The 21,466-nt window shown below is 37.7% G+C and overlaps 2 protein-coding genes and 1 long non-coding RNA gene across 3 annotated transcripts in view; 2 read left to right on the top strand and 1 right to left on the bottom strand.

The window, feature by feature from the left end:
- The window catches only part of epha3 (eph receptor A3), a 217,238-nt gene extending 203,304 nt beyond the window's left edge, over window positions 1-13,934 (top strand). The window contains exon 17 of the mRNA XM_059342240.1: window positions 12,595-13,934. Within this exon, the coding sequence (XP_059198223.1) occupies window positions 12,595-12,700 (106 nt within the window). The 3' untranslated portion in view covers window positions 12,701-13,934. The remainder of the gene's footprint in view (window positions 1-12,594) is intronic.
- Window positions 13,935-16,216: 2,282 nt separating this feature from the next.
- On the bottom strand, window positions 16,217-17,019 carry LOC131978566 (uncharacterized). The gene is made up of 3 exons (XR_009394995.1): window positions 16,523-17,019; window positions 16,391-16,413; window positions 16,217-16,354 (listed from the first exon to the last, which is right to left on the bottom strand). It is a non-coding gene; the product is annotated as an uncharacterized LOC131978566 (long non-coding RNA).
- A 599-nt stretch (window positions 17,020-17,618) lies between these two features.
- Window positions 17,619-20,091, top strand: LOC131979252 (uncharacterized). Its single transcript, XM_059343197.1, has 3 exons — window positions 17,619-17,637; window positions 18,861-19,653; window positions 19,695-20,091. Exons 1-3 carry the CDS (start codon window positions 17,619-17,621, stop codon window positions 20,089-20,091), a joined length of 1,209 nt encoding a protein of 402 aa, XP_059199180.1.
- The last annotated feature ends 1,375 nt before the right edge of the window (window positions 20,092-21,466 follow it).

The following is a 21,466-nucleotide window of genomic DNA, read 5'->3' as shown; positions in this document are numbered from 1 at the left end:
AGCTGACCTTTGTCTCACATCACTTCTTCAATATATCTTCTATGCAACTTATCTGCAACAGAAAATACTTTTTTAGTTAATAACAGAGGTTTTATGGATGCACAGGCTGATGATGGAGGTGATGCTGATGTCTTTGTGTTACTGAAATGATTCTATAAACTTGTTAATATGTTCCAGGTTATTACCCGAGGAAAGTTGTTCATCTAACTTCTTAAATATATCTTCATATACAACCCTAATAATTATAATTACATATTTTTTCATGCATTCCTACTGAAGATAATAAATGTGAAGTGAAGTGAAACATACATACATATCAGGGACGGATTTATTTAAAGACACAGACGATTGTAAGTGAATTAAATGTGAGAATAATTTGGAGAAACATTTAAAAAAGGAGGTAAATTCAGTTGGCTTGTTTGAAACGGCACAGAAAAACTGGTGGAAATTGCTTTCTGTCAATGTGTAAGTGATGTTCGTACTGTACAACATGTATTTGCAACAGAAAATACTTTTTTAGTTAATATCAGAGTTTTGTTTATGGATGCTGAACAAATCTGCAAAATGTTTTTCCTACAGTATCTTTCTCATGGTTAATGTTTTCATGAATGTGTTGTGGTAACTTGGTTTCCTCAACATAACCATGTTATTATTATGTTTGTTATATATATTTAAGTAAAAACTGACAATGTCAGCTGATCGTCTCCAGACCCCCAAGACCCCAGTCTGGATGAGGAGAATGAATGAATGAATGAATGAATGAAATTACCTGAATATTGTAGCAAAATACAGTACTTGAGTAAATGTCCTCATACAACCCAGCTCAAAAACTCTGAACCATCTCTTTAAGGGTCCTGGATATGAAAAATATCAGTAGTGAATGTAATCCACCATTTATTGTTCCTCCAGAACAGGGCCGCCAGTCACCCTCGAGGGAGAAAAAAAACAAAAACAATAATAATTTTCGATGCCCATTGTCGCCCTCCCTTCGTCTTCTGTCTTGAAAATATTAAATATTAACAAAATAAAGAAACAGATAAACAATGACATTTTCTCACTTGTGATGCTGAGTCACATGACATGTGGTCATTGCCTTGCCCCCCATTAGACGGTCAGATCGGGAAATAATTTTTATATATATTTGTTAGATGTTGAGAATGCACATGTCTGAAGTCTCAGGTGGTTTTGACGGGATATGATACATAAGAGTGGGGTGTTTGTCACAGCTGAGGCTTCAGTAAATCAATGTCCTGGATAAAGAGAGTTAGAGAGATTAGAGTCTGAGTCTGCTGACTAAAGGTCCTCAGATAGTGGATCAGGGTCTGACAGAGTCTGAAGGGGATTATGGATCCACAGCACAGTGATAATAGGATGGAGATGATAGTGATAGTGGACAATCCTCCTCTACACCTGCAGGTCAAAGGTCAGCAGCTTCCTGGGAACATTAAGGACAGACGAGTAGTTTTATATCTGCTGTCGTTTCTCTCAGAGGGAAGAAATTCTTCTTCTTTCACTTTTTTCTCTGTTTCTCTGTTTCTCTGCTGGCCTGCTGCTTCTCTAATTGATTGGAATGTGAGCGGGTAAATAATTGGACATTTCTAATCATTGTGATCAAAGCAGACGGTCGCCGTGGTGACGGGCTCAGTAGGGGGGGGGGGGGTCAATAACTTTAACAGACATTATTAACAGTGCTGGGATTAAAATATGTTAGAGTGTTTAATGTGAGTCTTTTATGTCAAGACAACAAAGACGATGAAGTTAACACAAATTAATCTTGATATTTGACTCAATATTTTAGGTTAAAATGACTTTTTGCACAAATCTTTGTTGTATTGAAAAGGAAAAATTAGTTATAATGACAAACAAGCAACATTAGGTTTTACAGTGTAGCAATTCAATGTGCTTCACACAAAAACAATGAAAAAATAAAAAATAAAAATATGGAACCATACACAATTTTATCAATAATAAAAGTAAAAAGTAAAATATATATATATATATATATATATATATATATATATATATATATATATATATATACATGGAACACCAACAGCAAAGAAGCAGTTTAAAAGTAAATGAGAGAATTTAAAAAAAGACATAAAACATAAAAACAATGTGCATTAACTGCAGAAAGCATCCAAAAAGACTTTGGTCTTAACTTTTGTTTTGAAAATGGCGATAGTTTAATTTGGCTTTTACTTTTTACTATTTTTAGAGATTTTTCTGCTCCTGCATCTTAGTGTTATAACGTCTTCTCTTTTATTTGTTTATTTGCTACTACTTATTAGTCTATTTTTATATATATACATATTTTTTGTATCCTCTTTCCTCTCTTTTTCAGATCCTCTTTTGACATTTATCCTCTAAGTTTGTTAATATTTTTAAGATGGAAGTCTGCTGATGTAGTAACTGATTTAATGTGACTGCTATAATCTAGATCGTTATCTATAAGGACACCCAGGTTTTTTACCACATCTTTTTTTTTATTAAGCCTTTCCTTTCCTTAATAATAAATAATGATGATAGTGGAGGTGATGTCACCAGTTGGCTGGTCGGAGCCCTTTAAAGTACTATGAATAAAGGGTTTTTTGGCAGCTATATATGTTAATGATGTGTAACTAAAAAGTATTAAAACTAAAAACATTACAAGGTTACTATGAGGAAAATGAGTCAGAATGCAGTTTTCTTTAAATAGAGACATTTTTTGGATGATAAAGATAAAACTTCATATTGATTTTCTGATTCTTTGTCAGCTTATTGCTGCTCCTCTGTCTCTTTCCTCCAAAGAAATAATGTTTCCCTTGACATTCCTCCTGCCATTTATTCAATAAATATGTTTCATGAATGAAAAGTTCTCCTCAGTCAACCTGGTAGAAAAAAAAGTCTTATTCTGCAGACTGAGTGGAAATCTACTGAGTCTATTTTGGCTGATTTTTAATACTTTTGATTTTGCCCTCCATGTACCACATAAAAAATGTTTACTATACCCATATTTGGAATGCATTTTTCTCACTTTAACCTACTTTATCAACTATTGAGTTGAAAAATTATACTATTTACTACAATAAAAACCACAAATATGCTCAATAAACTGTTTTGGAACTGGAAAATCTATACATAGGATACAAATACAACAACAAATGTAAATATAATAAAGCTATATACAAAAAGTCCTATAAAACATGTATATTTATAGGCTTTTTTCCTTGTTAGCTGCAACTCTTCAACATAAACTATGTGCAAAATGACACAGAGAGCTACGCTAACGCTCAAATATTTCTGTTCTATCAAATTAAAACGATCATATCTTTGGTTTTACATGAGCTAGGAATGTCAAACAAAAACTGGGAGAAAGTTTCAAGTCTGAACTTTGGAGTGAAGTTGATAGCAGCGCTCCATGTGACCTGGTTATTTTGTTAAACGTCACATGATCTGACCAGGATGCCACCATCAGAGACCCCACACTGCAAAAAAAAGAAATGTTTGGTGAACTCAAAATTTCAAGGCAACAAACTTCGATAAAATTTTAAGTTGGACAATTAAACTAAATATTTTAAGTTTTGTTTTTGAGTTTGCTCAACTCTGAATTCAGATTTTTGTCAACTCAACTGTAAGTTGTACTAACTTATAATTTTACATTGTAATAACTTTTAATCCTTACTTCTGCTAACTTCTGCAATGTGCTGAATTGGCACGATTGTAACGCCGCTATGAAATGTCAGCTAATGTTGCAACCACAATTTTTAGTTAGCATTGATACGCTAATGGCTACTCTTGTAGCTGTAACAAGCAGCGCCGCTAGCATCAGTTAGCCGCTAGCATCAGTTAGCCGCAAGCATCAGTTAGCAGCGAGCATCAATTAGCCGCTAGCATCAGTTAGCCGCTAGCTTTCACTAATGACCTCTTTTCCCAACAAAGAAATAAGAGTTATCAGAACTATTGTCCCTTGTTGTGAACCCCAACTTAAAGATATAAGTAACAACAACTCACCAACTTGTTTTTGAGCAGACAACTGGCTTCCTTTGTTGTGCTAACTTACATTATTGCCCTAAATGTCAATAATTTATATTTCAAGTTTTACCAACTTAAATCACTGTTTTAGGCCAAAAAATACAAGTTGGCTTTTTTGCAGTGCAGAGGGTTAACTGGCCCCCAGTAACCTCCCATAAAGAAATGATATTGGTCTGTGATGCTTCTCTCTGTATCTAGATGCTAAATTGGATGAGCCAGTATTAATCCAGTGGAGGCTGAGGAGGTGAAGGCTAGCTGCGCTACGAGCTAGCAGCCTTGGCTCACTATGGATCTGTGTATTGATCGCTGCAGTCTTAATCTAGTCCTTGATATTCAGCAGCAGCTCTGACCTCCTATGAGGAGCAGCTCATCATACTGCTGCAGCCTGCTGACTCATCTGAAGGAGTAATTGAAGTTCTGTTGGAGGCGGGACAGAACGGATCGACGGGGAAACACCGCTTCGTTTAGACTGGTTTCTTCATTTAGACTGAGTGCACGCAGAGTTCACATCAGGGATTAGATGGAGGAAGAGATGAACTCCAACTAACAGGATTCACAAAGGAAAGGAGAGAGAAAACACTCGGGACAGAATATATAAATATATATATATATATATATATATATATATGTCTATACACTGTAAAAAAAAGGTGTTTAAAAACCAGATCAAACAGTAAATCTGAGGGAAATGATCTTGCTGCATGGACAGATAATTTACCTTGACAAGATTTATTAAATTAAGATTATTAAATCTAGAAATAAGCATGTTGAACACTTAAAATAAGAAATTAACTCTTAAAACCAGATAAATTAAAGCTGCCAGCAGTCTTTTTTGGTGTTTTTAGTCTCTTGTGTCTTTTTTTTGTGAGTGTGTGTGTGTTATTTTGTCTTTTTTGGTGATTTTATGTCTTTTTTTGGTGATTTATGTCTTTTGTGTCCCTTTTTTGGCGTTTTTTTGTGGGTTTTTTTTTGTCTTTTTTGGTCATTTTTATTTCTTTTGTTTATTTTTTTGGACATTTTACGTGTTTTTGTGTCCTTTTTTTGGTCTTTTTTATGTTCTTTGGTATTTTTGTGTCTTTTTTGGTCTTTTTGTGTCTTTTTTGTGTCTTTTTTTTGTCTTTTTGTGTCTTTTTTTGATCATTTTGTGTCTTTTTGCATCTTGTTTCTTACCAAGAAAAAAATCTTTAGATTTAGAAGTGTTAGATCATTTATCTGGTTTTAAGAGTTAATTTATTATTTTAAGTGTTCAACATGCTTATTTCTAGATTTAATAATCTTAATTTAATAAATCTTGTCAAGGTAAATTATCTGTCCATGCAGCAAGATCATTTCCCTCAGATTTACTGTTTGATCTGGTTTTAGACCTTTTTTACAGTGCAGACCTTCCCATCATCCACTTTGTTTCAGCAACTTAAAACGTGACAAAACAAATGAGACAAAGATTTGTGTCCATATGAACCTAATTTAGTGGTTTTAATGTTTGGTTTCTGTTATGAAAAACACCAGAACTCAGAAGAAACAAATCTCCTGCAGAGGTTTTTACTGTTGGGAATCGTTGAGTTAACACTGAGACACAGAACAGAAAGAAGCTGTCAGCTGGTCGTCTTTCTACTGGTGTGTGTGTGTGTGTGTGTGTGTGTGTGTGTGTGTGTGTGTGTGTGTGTGTGTGTGTCTAAGTATGATTTACCATCATAGAACATGTGGTTCATGTTGTTCTGATTCCATCATGTCTTTTCTTGGGATGATCCATGTGCTTCTCTGACACAAAAAGACTCATCTGAGGGAAAAAAAACCCTCAAAAATGGAAAATGTAGCTTTTTTGATACAAAGAGAAGATGAAAAACACTTTTTGACACTCAACAGGCCCAAAACATAATCTTTACATTGATTTACCTTTTATAGATTAACCCTTTGATGCACAACATGGTCTAAAGTGACCCGACTGAGTTTTTATGTTCTATATCTTTGCAATAAATTGATTTCATCATTCAGTATTCCAGGTTTTCCTCAATTAGTTTCTTTTTGATCATCATACATCTTATTTTTTTGATTTAATTTCTTGCTTTTTGAATAAAATCACAAACAAAAAAACACCCAAAATGAAAAAAAAAACACAAAAACACACAAACGTTTTTTTTTTTTTTACAAAAACACACACAAAAAAATAAAAAAACAAACTGGAAAACACATGAACACACACAAAAACAGACAAATAAATTACAAAAAAAACACACATAATAACACAAAAAAACACATAAAAAGACACAAAATTACAAAAACGACACAAAAAAACATATTTTTTTATTCTTACATAAAACTAAAAGTTACAAAAAACATACAAAAACACACATAAAAACACATAGAAACACAAAAACAGACAGAGAAATTACAAGAAACACACAAAAAAACAGTAAACACAAAAGATTGCATTAATGAGGGTCATTTTTGACCATGTTGTGCATTAGAAGGTGTTTATATGTTGTCACTCACATTGTTAATTTAATGAATCACTTTTTGTATCACTATGCTTCTAATACACAAGGTAATTTTTGACCCACAAAAACAATTTTTCTTCATAAAGCATGAAAGGAAAAATGGATATAATGATCTGTTGTAATAATGAAAAAATATATTCAAACACACAGCAGCATGAAATAACATGGGGAATGAATGTGGGTCATTTTAGACCATGTTGTTTATTAGAAGGTGTTTATATTGCGGTTTAGCCTCATTTATAAGAACTAAACTGTGCATTAGACATATTTATATTTCCTGATGTTAATGTTGGCGGCTGGCTCTTTATATTTTGTGCACCAAAGGGTTAAACGTGTTGCTTTATCCTCATTTATAAGAACTAAACTGTGCATTAGACATATTTATATTTCCTGATGTTAATGTTGGCGGCTGGCTCTTTATATTTTGTGCATCAAAGGGTTAAACATGCTCATTAATAAGAGCTAAACTGTGTTTTAGATACCGTTCTATAATGTGCTTTAGATATATTTATATTTCCTGATGTTAATCTGGCGGCCTGGTTGTTTATATGTTGTGCATCAAAGGGTTAAACGTGTCATTTATAAGAACTAAACTGTGTTTTAGCTACCTTTCTATAATGTGCATTAGATATATTAATATTCCTGATCCTTTATATTATATTCCTGGTGTTAACGTGGCGGTCCTCTCCCAGTAGAGTGGTCCTATAATGTGCATTAGATATATTTATATTTATATTTATATATTTATTATATAATGCCTCTCCCAGTAGAGTGGTCCTGACGGAGGTCCACGTGACTCCGGCCTCGTGCCCAGAGTGGGAGCCGTCCATGGGGATCACCACTCTCTAACAGCACCTCCTCTCACCTCCTCAGCTCTGGATGGTTAGTGGAGGACCCAGACCCAGAGACACAGACTGGGACCACTGGGACCAGTAACCTCAGAACCTCTACAGTCACTGGTGGCCTTTCACTTGTCTTCTCTTAAAGGGACAGTTCCTTTATATTCACTCATTCATCACTAGCTGTGTTTCCAACCCCGATTCTTAAAAAGTTGGATAAATAAAACAGATTGTGATCATTTTTTGGTCCTTTTTTGATACATATTCAATCTAAAAGTAGTTTGTGAAAAATTAGTTTGTGTTAAAAGTGATACATGTCATAAAAGTGTACACTGTAAAAAATATTTGTAGAAATTACAGTAAAACACTGTCAAATTGCATCAGAAATAAGGTGTAAAATTTTAAATTGTAAATTACGGTAGTAGACACTTTTAATTACTGTAAAACTAGGAATAGTACAAGACTTGAACTGTAAAAATATTTTTAAAATGTATGTTAAATTAATAGAGAAATAACATATCGTCAAAAAGACACAATTACCCTAAAAATAACAGGAATATTCAGTCTAAATTACAGATATTTACATTTAAATTCACAGTAGAAAACCTGAAAGTCTGACTTCCAAATTTGATACATTATCTTTATATATACGATTAATAAAGTGCCTCTGATTTTTTTTCGAATGTACAAACAAATGTTAAATTCAACAATAGATCCTTATTATTATTATTATCATTATTACAGCATTATTAGTATATGTAAAACTCCTCATACATAAGGTTTACATTCAAAGCTTTGTGTAATTAGAGTGAACTATCCCTTTATATTGTAGCAGAAAGTGAAACTATCTTGTGGTTTTGTTGCTCTCCAGATGTTTCTGCTGTTTTTGGCTGCTGGAGAAACTAAATGCTGTTTTAATCTGCTTCATATGAACTTTAATGTGACTATTTTTAATAACACTAAAATGTCTTTTATGGCTGAAAATGTGTGTTATAATAATGCCGACGCTGCTCTCTGCTTTACTAATACAACTCTGTTGTTATGACTCTATAGGTGGACTAAAGGATGAAAATTAATATGTGCTGCAACTTCTTCTGAACTGTCATATAAATGATGCTTTTCTGTATTTATCCTGTATTTTAAGGTTGTTTTTAAGGTTTGTTGACACCAAACGTGAAGACAATTTTCCATATTTAATGCAAAGACGTGATTCATGTGTCATTATATTATAATAATAATAGAATAATATCATCATTTTTATTTATCTAAAGCAAGAAATTTGCACAACTGTGTCACAAATCAGCATTGAGATTCTCCTGCATAAAAAAAAAACATTTTAAAAGTTGTTTGCTTGTGATCTTGCAGACAAAATGTGACAAAACATGAATTCAGACTTTAGATAAATATGCACCACAATTTGGTTATTTCTGCATACTTTTGATCCTTTTTTTTGCACTTAAATCGCAGCAAAATCTGATTATTTTGTGTTTGTATCGCTGTAGAAGTGACAGTCACCCAGATGCAATTCCTGCAAAAAGTCAGCTCTTAAAAACAAGAAAAAAAAGTACAAACATGAGGTGTATTTTGCTTAAAAATAGCAAGATTATCTGCCAATGGAACAATAAAATGTGTCTTGTCAAGACTTTCCAAAACCAGTAAAAATATCTAATCTCAATGAACCACAAATACCTTAGAATTAGTTTATTCTAACTAATAACAAGTGACTTTTTCTTTGTTCACATTTGAAACATTTAAAATTATTTATTGAGCATGATAGTGTTTTGAAAGTAAAAAAAAGATTCAAAATCACATTTTATGTTGGACTAAAGGACTAAAAAGAGACACAAAATTAAAAAAAAGACACAAAATGACTAAAAAAGACACAGAAAGACTCAGAATGTCAAGTCAAGTTAGATTTATAAGGATTCTTAATTTTTATTTTTATTTTCTTGGCTGCCACATGTATTAACTTAATAAATTTGCCAGTTTTAGTATTTAATTTCAAATGTTTTGCCAGATTTTCAGGACAAATAAATGAAATATGTTTAGTTATAAGTGTAATAAAACCAATGTGAGCTGAAATCAGAGCTGAAACTTTGAGAATTGATACTAAAAAAACGTTTGAAAGAAGGCGGTAAAATATACCGTGCACCTCTAAATGATCTTATGAACCCAAACATGACACATTTGGTTTACATGGGAACATTCAGACGTATCTGGGACTTCTGCAACAAGAACAAAGCTTCATTAGTTTGTTATTTCTGACAGAAAGACGTGGTGGAAATAAATGAATCCATCTCCACCAGGACCTCTGGTACGAGGGGAAAGTTTACTTCACGTTTGGTGTCAACATGCCGTTACTCTATGTTTCAAACAGAACTCAATGTTTTAATCCACCTGACTAACTGCTGTGTGTATTTGAAGTGTTTGATGCATAATATGAGAACTGACACTGTTGCCGGGCAGATTAGGATTTTACAGATTGGAGAAGGAAGGGGACACGTCGGACAAAAGCTACACCTTTTTTTATTCCATATGCTCTCTATTACCAAAAGTTTCTATTTTTGATGGGAGCCACTTCATCAAGATTGTGGATCAGAGTTGGCAGCCATATAAAGTCTATGAGAACCAAAACATCTTCCAAACTACTCAGAAGGTCAATTTTAGTGTCAAAATCTACATTTTCTGGGTCAAAGAATCATTTAAAGCTCTTGAGAATATCACTAGATGATTATTTGATCTAATAGATATGTTCATTTTGGCCATGTGTTTACCTCATTTCCAACTAAATTTTTCAACCACTTCCTTAGCCAGGGGTTCAATTTTTGATGGGAGCCACTTTATCAAGATTGTGGATGGGAGATGGCAGCCATATAAAGTCTATGAGAACCAAAACATCTTCCAAACTACTCAGAAGGTCAATTTTAGTGTCAAAATCTACATTTTCTGGGTCAAAGAATCATTTAAAGCTATTGAGAATATCACTAGATGATTATTTGATCAGACAAATATGTTCATTTTGGGCATCTGTTTACGTCATTTCCAACTCAATTTTCAACCACTTCCTTAGCCAGGGGTCGGCAACCTTTACTAACCAAAGTGGCCAAAAAAAGAGAATAAATCTCTGACTGGAGCCACATTTTTTTTTGCTTTACAACGAATATAAAACAGCCTTAATTGAAGCCTAATTAGCCTACCAACATTACTAATAGGTCACAATGAGCAGTTATTAATATGGTTTTGTCAGAAAGTGTAAATAAGAGGCGAGACTCCTGAGAAACATCTGAGGAAAGATAATCTGGTGAGGGAAACTCAAAACTAGACTTGAAATTGGCTAAATTTAGAGGTTAAGGCGTCAGGCCGCAGACTTTCAAAAGCTATGATGCACATATAAGTTGACTAAAATGTTAAAAATGTGAAAAAAATGTTTTACTGCTGTTCATAAACAACATTTTTAGAATTGAGGAATACAAATTGATTTGGGCATACGTCAATCATAAATTAAAATGTAAAAAAAACCCTGAAATCTAAATTTTGCCAATTAGGGCCAAGTATGAAAGTCACAAATTTATGAAATTTAAATTGGCAAATCTAGGAGAAAAAAGGGAGCCGCTGTATATAGATATAGGTCATATACAGTACATGTATTCTGAAAAATGAACATACTAATTGATCAAATAATCATCTAGTGATATTCTCAACAGCTTTAAATGATTCTTTGACCCAGAAAATGTAGATTTTGACACCAAGATTGACCTTCTGAGTGGCTTGGAAGATATATTTGTTCTCATAGACTTTATATGGCTGCCATCTCCGATCCTTAATCCTGATGAAGTGGCTCCCATCAAAAATTGAAACTTTTGGTGATGGAGAGCATGTGTAAAAAAAATTGGTGCTTTTTTTCTCCAACATGTCCTCTTTATTTATCTAATCTGCCCGACGACTGACATTAATGGTGTTTTCTTACACTTGACTGCATGTAACTAATCTTTCAGGGCTTCACACAGTAACAACAACATGTTTTTATATCTGAAGTGTAATATGCTGCTGTGTCCCACTGCTGCTCCTCTCCATATTTAAACCTTCCCTGTCAGACAAATCCAGCTCCGTGTGATGCAGGAAACTAGGTCTTTGATGCCACGAGGTCCTCCCTCGCCACTTCCTGCTCTGACAGGGTCCTAATAGCAGCTGTCAGAGGGGCCCCACAGGGCCCTCAGAGCCCCACAGGGGCACTCCCTGTTTGGTAGTGATGGAGAGTGGAGGCAACACCCCCTCCACCCCTCAGACCCAGAGTGTCTAAAAACAAGATAAAAACAGTAAATCTGAGGGAAATGATCTTGCTGCATGGACAGATAATTTACCTTGACAAGATTTATTAAATTAAGATTATTAAATCTAGAAATAAGCATGTTGAACACTTAGAATGATAAATTAACTCTTAAAACAAGATAAATTAAAGCTGCCAGCAGGAAAAAAAAAACGTTTTTTGTGTTTTTTTGTGTTTTTTTGTCTTTTGTTTCTTTTTTTGTGGTCATTTTACGTCTTTTTGTGTCTTTTTTGTGTCTTTTTTGTGTCTTTTTTGTGTCTTTTTTGTGTCTTTTTTGTAAATTTCTTTGTCTTTTTATGTATTTTTTTGTGATTTTACGTGTCTTTTTTGTCTTTTTGTGTCTTTTTTGGTCTTTTTGTGTCTTTTTTTGGTGATTTTACATCTTTTGTGTCTTTTTTTTTTGTCTTTTTTGTGATTTTACATGTTTTGCGTCTTTTTTGTGTCTATTTTTGTCTTTTTTTGGTCTTTTTGTGTCTTTTTACATCTTCTTTTGGTCACGAAATTACCTAAAAAGACAAAAAATATACAAAAGAGATAAAAAAAATTAAAGCTGACAATAATTTGTTTCTTACCAAGATAAAAAAAAAAACTTTAGATTTAGAAGTGTTAGATCATTGTGTTCAACATGTTTATTTCTAGATTTAATAATCTTAATTTAATAAATCTTGTCAAGGTAAATTATCTGTCCATGCAGCAAGATCATTTCCCTCAGATTTACTGTTTGATCTGGTTTTAGACTAAACACCTTTTTATCAGTGTGCAGGAAGGGAGCAGCACTGGGTGCATGTTATTTAATGTCACATGGGTGTCTTATTCCATCACTAATGCACACTTTCTGTCTCTTTTTTCTTCCCATGTGTTCCTCCTCTGGTTCTTCAACCTCTCCTCTGTCTCCTCCTCCTCGCCTCACCCCAACCAGGGATCTGAAGAAGGTTGGAGTGACTATCGTCGGACCGCAGAAGAAGATCGTGAGCAGCCTCAAAGCCCTAGATTCCCACACCAAGAACGGCCCAGTACCTGTCTAAGAAATGAACCCAACGAGTAAAAAAACCACCAGGGACGTGTCTGCTGGTGTGGTCGCTAAACACAGTCTAACACCGTGGCTTCATATGTGAACTGGAAATGATGGAAATGGAGGAAAAATCTGATTTTGAAATGAGGGCTTTTATTGTTTTTCGTTGAAAGACGATATCAAGTCCTGAAACAGAGAAACAGGAAGTGCAGACCTGCCAGATCGTTACCTGGCGGACTCTTCCACCCTCCGTCCCTCCATGCCCAAGTTGAGATGCCTTACAGACAAAAAGGAGGGTAGAGGAAAGCCAAGGAGCTGCCCAGGGATACAAACTGGGACGGTTTACTGGGATTCAGAGCACGGACTGGACTAACATGAAGCCAGAGCTCTCTGATATTGGCTAAAGCTGGACAGCACAGCCGTCCCTTTACATTTGAAAAAGGGGGAATGGCGTGCTCACAGTCTCGTCCCACTGCACCACGTGGAATGAGGCGGTGAAACGGCTTTGAGACGCCTTTTTGAGAAGAAGAAGAAGAAGAAGAAGAGCATGGCGGACAGCAGCAGCTCACCTGGACGTGGACCCTTCCTGGACTAAATGAGGTCTGAGGCGTGAGATTTAGTTCTAACTACCTACATTTACCGTCTCTATCCATGAGAGAACTGAGCTGGTATGGATCACCTAACCAACCGAGCCATTTTACTCCGTAGCTCTAACCTATAGCATTTGCATTCAGTAGACATGTCACATAAAAGCAATAATTATGATAATCAGTTTAATCGTCTCATTGTATGGAAGCCATGAGTCCGTCTGTTGTCACATGTACCATGTATTGAAGGAACGCTGTGCTTTGGAGGTCCAGGGGCCATAACACACTTCACACACAGACTTCTTTTCTTTATGGTGACATCTATATGTTCTATGTGCTTATGAACAGATATTGTACAGTTATAGTGCCGTTTCCCTCGACCCCAACGCCCCTTTGTGTGAAATCTCAGGATGTATACGTTATTCGTTCTATTTTCTCTGACGAGGGGAAACAGACAGAGGGAATAATGGAGCAGAGCCAGGAAGAGAGCAGGTTAAAGAAGATAGAAAAGGGGGAAACTGTAAGAGAGACATTTATATGAGGGAGAAGGAGAATTTTAATAGGATGAAGCAGCCTCTGCTTCTCACAGGACTGTTGTGTTGCGGAAGTGTTTGAAACTAGAAGTGAATTTAAGTTTCAGGTAAGACAGGTTAGCATCTTTGACCCCACATCAGGTATCATTTTCTTTCTAAGGAATGAGATTTTATTCTGTGCATCTGATCGGTTCTGAAGGTTGAGATCAACATGCTGACTGACGGTGTTAGTCTGGCTTCAGTCCATAACAGGCTTGGGCGGGATCTATGTTGTCATACTGTCGGCTAACGAAGCTCCGCGTCTTCCAGTGTCATAAGAAAAACATGGTGTAATTAGCTAGCTAGCTAGCTAGCTAACTAGTGTGCTGCTTCATTCACACAGTATGTCACAGAGTAGAAAGGTACATTGCTATCGCTAGACGAGTGACAACTTTGTTCGTCTCATAACTAGTGTAGCATTAAAGCGGGGATTTAGAAAAAAGGTCCTATGTTCCCCGTTTTTCCCAAAAAAGGTTCTATGATGCCTGTAGGAAAACATAGGACTGTTTTTAGAAAAAAGGTCCTATGTTCCCCGTTTTTCCACAAAAAAGGTCCTATTTTCCCCATTTTTCCCAAAAAGGTCCTATGTTCCCTGTTTTTCCCAAAAAAGGTCCTATGTTCCCTGTTTTTCCCAAAATAGGTCCTATCTTCCGTGTTTTTCCCAAAATAGGTCCGATGTTCCCTTTTTTTCCCAAAAAAGGTCCTATGTTCCCCTGTAGGAATACATACTGGGCTACTACTTGAGTTCTTCAGGTCCTTTCCCATGACCAGTGGGCTATTTAAACTTTAGGTACTCGAGGTCAATGACGAACCTTAAGTTATAGTGATGCTATGCAGTGTTGGTGGAACTGATAATCAGGTCAACGAAAGCGGACCGCAGTTCTGGAGATCAATCACAACCTAGCTAGCTAACTAGTCAGTAAACATTAAGTTAATTCATGCAGCTGTTGATGCTATATATTATGCATGTTCCACCAGTATAGACTGACCTCTGGTGGTGGATGCCATGTACTGCACTACGTCACCTCAATACAGCATCTCACTATCCAAAAGGAGCATCTGTATGTCTGACAGTAATGAAAATCAGGATGTTTTAATGCTTCGGTACACTGTGACAACTTGATACCGCCCAAGCCTCATCCATAACTTATTAACAAAAGCCATGCCGGATATGAAATTTTCTGAATTTTGCTTTGAAATTAATCCATAAATCCTGGTGTGTTTAATGCAAAAAGTAGACTGAGTGCCTCCTGTAGCTGGGTTGGATCATGGTGGGATCACCAAGCAAAAAGCTCCAGTTTTGATTTGTTTTCAACAAAGTCTGTTTTCTACGTTGTCCAATGGGAATAATGGGGTTTCCTCATCACTGCCCTGATCTAACACGGTGTGACAATGCAACTCTTCCAATAAAAGATTGTTTTCTGAGATCGTTTCTAGTACAATATATGTCCAGGATGGGATTTCCTAAAGGCACCAGAGAAGATCTTTGTACTGTGAAGACTTAAAGATTTTACTCTCCTGTTTGATGTCACCCACTCGATCCGTCAGTGCAACACTTAGCCAGTATTTCTAAACTGGCACTTTGGTACTTTGTGCTGTTGGATGGGTAATATTTAACCACAAGGGTGCTATCTTTGAGGTTCTTCTGAGCACTTAGCAGACAATATTTGAGCACTTTGAAATGAAATGTTATGGCCTTGGCTAAAGACTGAGCATATCTGCATATCTAATGGAAAACGGTGATTCTGGTGCTTTTGGGAAACCCAAAACTGGCTGTTCAGAGCAACTCAGTCTCATGGCAGAACGTAAAACTGTCAGGAAGTAAAACAATCTAATTTGTGCTCCCCGAAACGTTTTTACAAAAAAAAAACTGAGCTGCTATGGACGACTTTAAAAGTAACGTATTTCAATTGACGACATCGGCAAAATAGGCCACGCCCTCTCAAAAGTCCTCTCACTCTGCGTGTTTCGACTACAAGTTAGTCCCCAGAGGGATTTAGAGACTCTGGAGGTTTGGTTTTCGACGTTGCCAACTGTGCACAACGTCAGCAGCTGATCATAAACAAACCAACATGGCTAATTATGCACAGAGTCTCCACTGATCTTAAACATTGTGATCGCTAAGTGAACACCTCCTGCAGCAGCAACACATACGCACTGTACTGCTACAGAGCTAACTGTTAGCCTGCTAGCACATACACACTGTACTGCTACAGAGCTAACTGTTAGCCTGTTAGCACATACACACTGTACTGCTACACAGCTAACTGTAGCTAACTGCCGCTAACGGAGGCAGTAAAATCGCTTCGGGGAGCACAAATTAGATTGTTTAATTTCGTAACAGTTTCACTTTCTTCCGTGAGACTGAGTTGTCCAGGTCGTCAGTCGGTCCTCTGTTACCTGGTCTACCTGGTCCACCTGGTCTACCTGGTCCACCTGGTCTATCTGGTCCACCTGGTCTACCTGGTCCACCTGATCTACCTGGTCTACCTGGTACACCTGGTCTACCTGGATTACCTGGTCTACCTGATCTACCTGGTCTACCTGGTCTACCTGATCTGGTCTACCTGGTCCACCTGGTCTACCTGATCTGGTCCACCTGGTCCACCTGGTCTACCTGGTCCACCTGGTCCACCTGGTCTACCTGATCTGGTCCACCTGGTCCACCTGGTCCACCTGTGGATGCTGCTGTTGCTGCTATGTGTTTCTGATTAGCATGTACATAATGTAAACCATGGTAACTATAGCAACTAGCGCTACAGATCCCACTATATGTACATGGCCATCCCTCTTTGTACAAATGTTTGTATGTATAAAAGAATAAATAAAAAAAATTGTGCAACATTTTTAATTAAAAAAAGAGACAAAAATCATCTGTATTATATTTTATCTTATTTTGGATTATATTTGTCTGCTTTTATTTCTTTTTTTCTACAATAAAAAGACAATTATGATTACATTATTATTTATTTGTTAACATTATACGGCGCAATGTTGATGTTTTCTTTGTAGCATACAGTAAATTATGTGTCAGTGCTATGTGTGTTTTTGGTTTTTGACTTACTTTATAAACATCTGAGAGAGCAATACTGTTATTACCCACCCTTATACCAGACCCTCATCTGTCTCCAGACTGACCCGTGTGTCTGTGTGAGAGTTTACGTGTGGAAATGTAGATGGCCTTGTCTACTAATGTAAAATGATTTGTAGTGGAAACATTTATATTTTTATAATAAATATTCGCAAAATATTTTCCAAAAAATGGATGATGATAGACCTGCTCCTGTGTTTTTATTCTTTATTCCCACGTTAGTTTGTCTCGGAACAACACATAATGCCGGCTTTTCCTTTACACTGTAAAAAAAGAAACCTGTTGTTTTTATGGTAAAAACCAGCAGCGGAACTTTACCGTAATAAATACGGTGCAACTTTTTCTTATATTACGGTAAAATGATATTAACACTGTTGATTTCACGTTTAAGATTGACATTTTATTCAATTTTTTACTGTAAAAAAATAAAAAGTTTTTTCCATCAAAAGAAACGCTGTTCTGCCATATAATTGACAAGAAAATACTTTATAAATGTTGCATAAATTAAAGATTTTACCATTAAATATTACAGTTTATTTATGTTAGAGATATGGTGTTTAGTACATTTAACAGTTAGAAAAAGGATTTTTACAAAAGGTTTTGGCTGATATAAACATTTACAGTGTTTCATTATTACTGAAACTGAATTAACCCATTTATCATTTTTACTGTCATGGTGTCATGGTAGCAGAACTTCACTGTAAAAAATACATTGGAGTTTCTACTGTAAATCTAATTGTAAATATCAGCAAAACTGTAATTTATACTGAATAATCCCATCACTTTTAGGATAATTATGTCATAATGATGTTTCTCCATTAATTTCACATGGAAATTTTATATTTTTACAGCAAAACTGATTCAAAACTGATTCTACTGTCATAAACTGTTTTCAACAGTTTATGACAGTAGAATTCGAAGTTTTATGCTATTCTTTGATTTACAGTAATTAAAAGAACTATGGTGAAATACAATGTTTAATTTTACGACCTATTTCTGATATTTCTCCAAAAAATGTACATGAAATATTGTATTTTTACAGCAAAACTGTTTTTTTCCTACAGTTTATGACAGCAAAAGTTATTTTTTTGTGCAATTCTTTGATTTACAGTAATTAAAAGTATCTACTACGGTGAAATACAATGTTTAATTCTATTTCTGATGTGATTCGACAGTTTTACTGTAATTTCTACAGACATTTTTTACAGTGCAGCTGTGCGGGTGTTTCCATATGTTTAACAGATCACAAGTGGAAGTGAAACACTCATAACTCAGATGTCATCTTTTTTTATTTCTCGTTCCATAGATCAGTCTTTTGGCACATCTTGTCTCCTTCAGGATGAAAGCCAGCAATCATCTGAGTGACATATATAGTGAAGAGGACATGTGTTTCACATCACCGAGTCCACAGGTCAATCAACATGAACAGAGACTAGAGAGTCCATAGGAAGGTCTTCACATCAATATCCACTCTAACAATCAGCAAATACAGTCAAGAAGAAAAGTAGAAGAAGAAAAATAGAGAAATACTCATCAGAGTCAAGTGAAGGAAGATCCAAATCCATTCTTCTACATTCAAAGAAACTCAACAAACTGTAATAAATTCAGCTTAACATAAGTGACAGTGCATCAAATCTTGATAGACATGTAGACTAGTGTAACTTGCGTTTCTCTGATTGGTGTATTTCTGTATAACCTTTCATATTGGCAGGGAGATTTCTACCTTTATAAAAATTACCTAGAAAAAGTATTTTTTTTTTTTTGGAAAAGGGATTAAATCTGGACAAAATTAATTCAAATCCGACCCGTCCATATCCGACCCGTCCATACGGGACCCGTCCATATCCGACCCGTCCTTATCCGACCTGTCCATATGGGACCCGTCCATATCCGACCCGTCCTTATCCGATGCGTCCATATCAGACCCGTCCATACGGGACCCGTCCTTATCCGACCCGACCATACCTGACCCGTCCATATCCGACCCGTCCATATCCGACCCGTCCATATCCGACCTGTCCATATGGGACCCATCCTTATCCGACCCGTCCATACGGAACCCATCCATACCCGACCCGTCCATACGGGACCCGTCCATATCCGACCCGTCCTTATCCGACCCGACCATACCTGACCCGTCCATATCCGACCCGTCCATACGGGACCCGTCCATATCCGACCCGTCCTTATCCGACCCCTCCATATCCGACCCGTCCATACGGGACCCGTCCATACAGGACCCGTCCATACCCCACCTGTCCATACCAGACCCATCCATATCCGACCCGTCCATACGGGACCCGTCCATACCCCACCTGTCCATACCCGACCAGTCCATACGGGACCCGTCCATACCCGACCCGTCCATAACCGACCCGTCCATACCCGACCCGTCCATACAGGACCCGTCCGTACAGGACCCGTCCGTACAGGACCCATACCTACCTGACCCGCACGTACCCGACCCATACGTACCCGACCCGTCCGTACCCGACCCGTCCGTACAGGACCCGTACATACAGAACCCGTACATACCCGACCCATACATATCCGACCCGTCCATACCCGACCCATCCATACGGGACCCGTCCATACCCGATCCGTCCATACCCGACCCGTCCATACCCGACCCGTCCATACAGGACCCGTCCATACCCTACCCGTTCATATGGGACCCGTCCTTACGGGACCCGTCCATGCGGGACCCTTCCATGCGGTACCCTACCTGTCCATACCGTACCCGACCCGTCCATACAGTACCCGTACATACAGGACCCGTACATACCCAACCCGCACATACCCGACCCATACATACCCTACCCGTCCATACGGGACCCGTCCTTACGGGACCCGTCCATGCGGGACCCTTCCATGCGGGACCCTTCCATGCGGTACCCTACCCGTCCAAACCGTACCCGACCCGTCCATACAGGACCTGTACATACAGGAACCGTACATACCCGACCCGCACATACCCGACCCATACATACCCAACCCGTCCATACCCGACCCGTCCATACCCGACCCATCCATACGGGACCCGTCCATACCCGACCCGTCCATACAGGACCCGTCCAGACCCGACCCGTACATACCCGACCCGTCCATACCTGATCCGTCCTTACAGGACCCGTCCGCACCCACCCATACCTGACCCGTCCATACCCTACCCGTCCATATGGGACCCGTCCTTACGGGACCCGTCCATGCGGGACCCGTCCATGCGGTACCCTACCCGTCCATACCCGACCCTTCCATACGTGACCCGTCCATGCTGGACCCGTCCATACGGGACCCATCCATCCCATACCCGTCCATACTGGACCCTTCCATACCCGACCCGTCCATATGGGACTCGTCCATACGGGACCCGTCCATACCTGACCCATCCATACCTGACCCGTCCATACCTGACCCGTCCATACCAGACCCGTCCATACGAGACCCGTCCATTTATTTCCTTTGTCTGATCCATCTCAGCCCCAATAAGTTTATTAAGTCATGAAACCAGATAGATGAAATAGATTTCATATCAACCAAAAAGGTTTACGGATGAAAAAAAAGTCGACAAAGACGAAAACGAAGGACATTTTCAATATAATTTTAGTTAGTTTTAGTTAGTTTTGGAACCACAAAATACAGTTTCAGTTAGTTATCGTTATTTTCAATTCTAGTTTTCGTTATTTCATTTTTTTTCGTATTTTCCTTTACTATAATAACCTTGGTCCATACCCAACCCACCAATACCTGACCCGTCCATACCTGACCCGTCCATCTTGGACCCATCCATACGGGACCTGCTCCACTTTGTCCACCAACCCTCCCACATCTGCTAACCAGCTCCCAGCTGTAACCAGCCCAGCCTGGTTCTAATCCCTTCCTCCTTCTTCTTCCTCCTTCTTCTTCCTGCGGTCTCATCCAATAAAGCGTTTTGTTTCCCATCATCCGTGGTTGAAGTCGATTTGTTGTGTGATTTTAATGTGGAAGATCTGCTTTGTGTCTGTGTGTGCTGACGGGAGGAGATGAGATGTGTCAGGAGGGAGAGAGTGATGGTCGCTGTGCTGCATGTCGACAGGCTGACACTGTCCAGATGTTCTCCAGCAGATGTGCTCCGAGAGAAAACAGGACGCTGCAGGAAACAATGAACATAGTATACTTGACAACGCCACCAATCCTGTCTTGTTTTTAACTAAAAAGCCTCCGTGGTGCTGAAACCAGCGGGGTTAGAGGTGGAGAGGAAGGAGAGAGAGCAGAGAGAAGGCAGGTGTTCACACTGCAACAAGCCTCTCACAAAGGAAGAAAAAAAGTACTAAAATCAGGTGGATTTTGCTTCAAAGTATCAAAATTATCTGCCAATGGAACAATAAAATGTGTCTTGTCAAGACTTTACAAAACCAGTAAAAATATCTAATCTAATTAACCACAAATACCTTAGAATTAGTGTATTCTAACTGATAATGAGTGACTTTTTTATTGTTGTTGTTAAATGTTTCATGTTAAATGTTTAAATATCAAGTGTCAGTTTAATG

This window comes from Centropristis striata, chromosome 10, assembly GCF_030273125.1.
Source record: "Centropristis striata isolate RG_2023a ecotype Rhode Island chromosome 10, C.striata_1.0, whole genome shotgun sequence".
NCBI classification, from domain to species: domain Eukaryota; kingdom Metazoa; phylum Chordata; class Actinopteri; order Perciformes; family Serranidae; genus Centropristis; species Centropristis striata.
The sequence above is the reverse complement of the archived record's forward strand: the minus strand, read 5'-3'. Positions and strand labels throughout refer to the sequence as shown.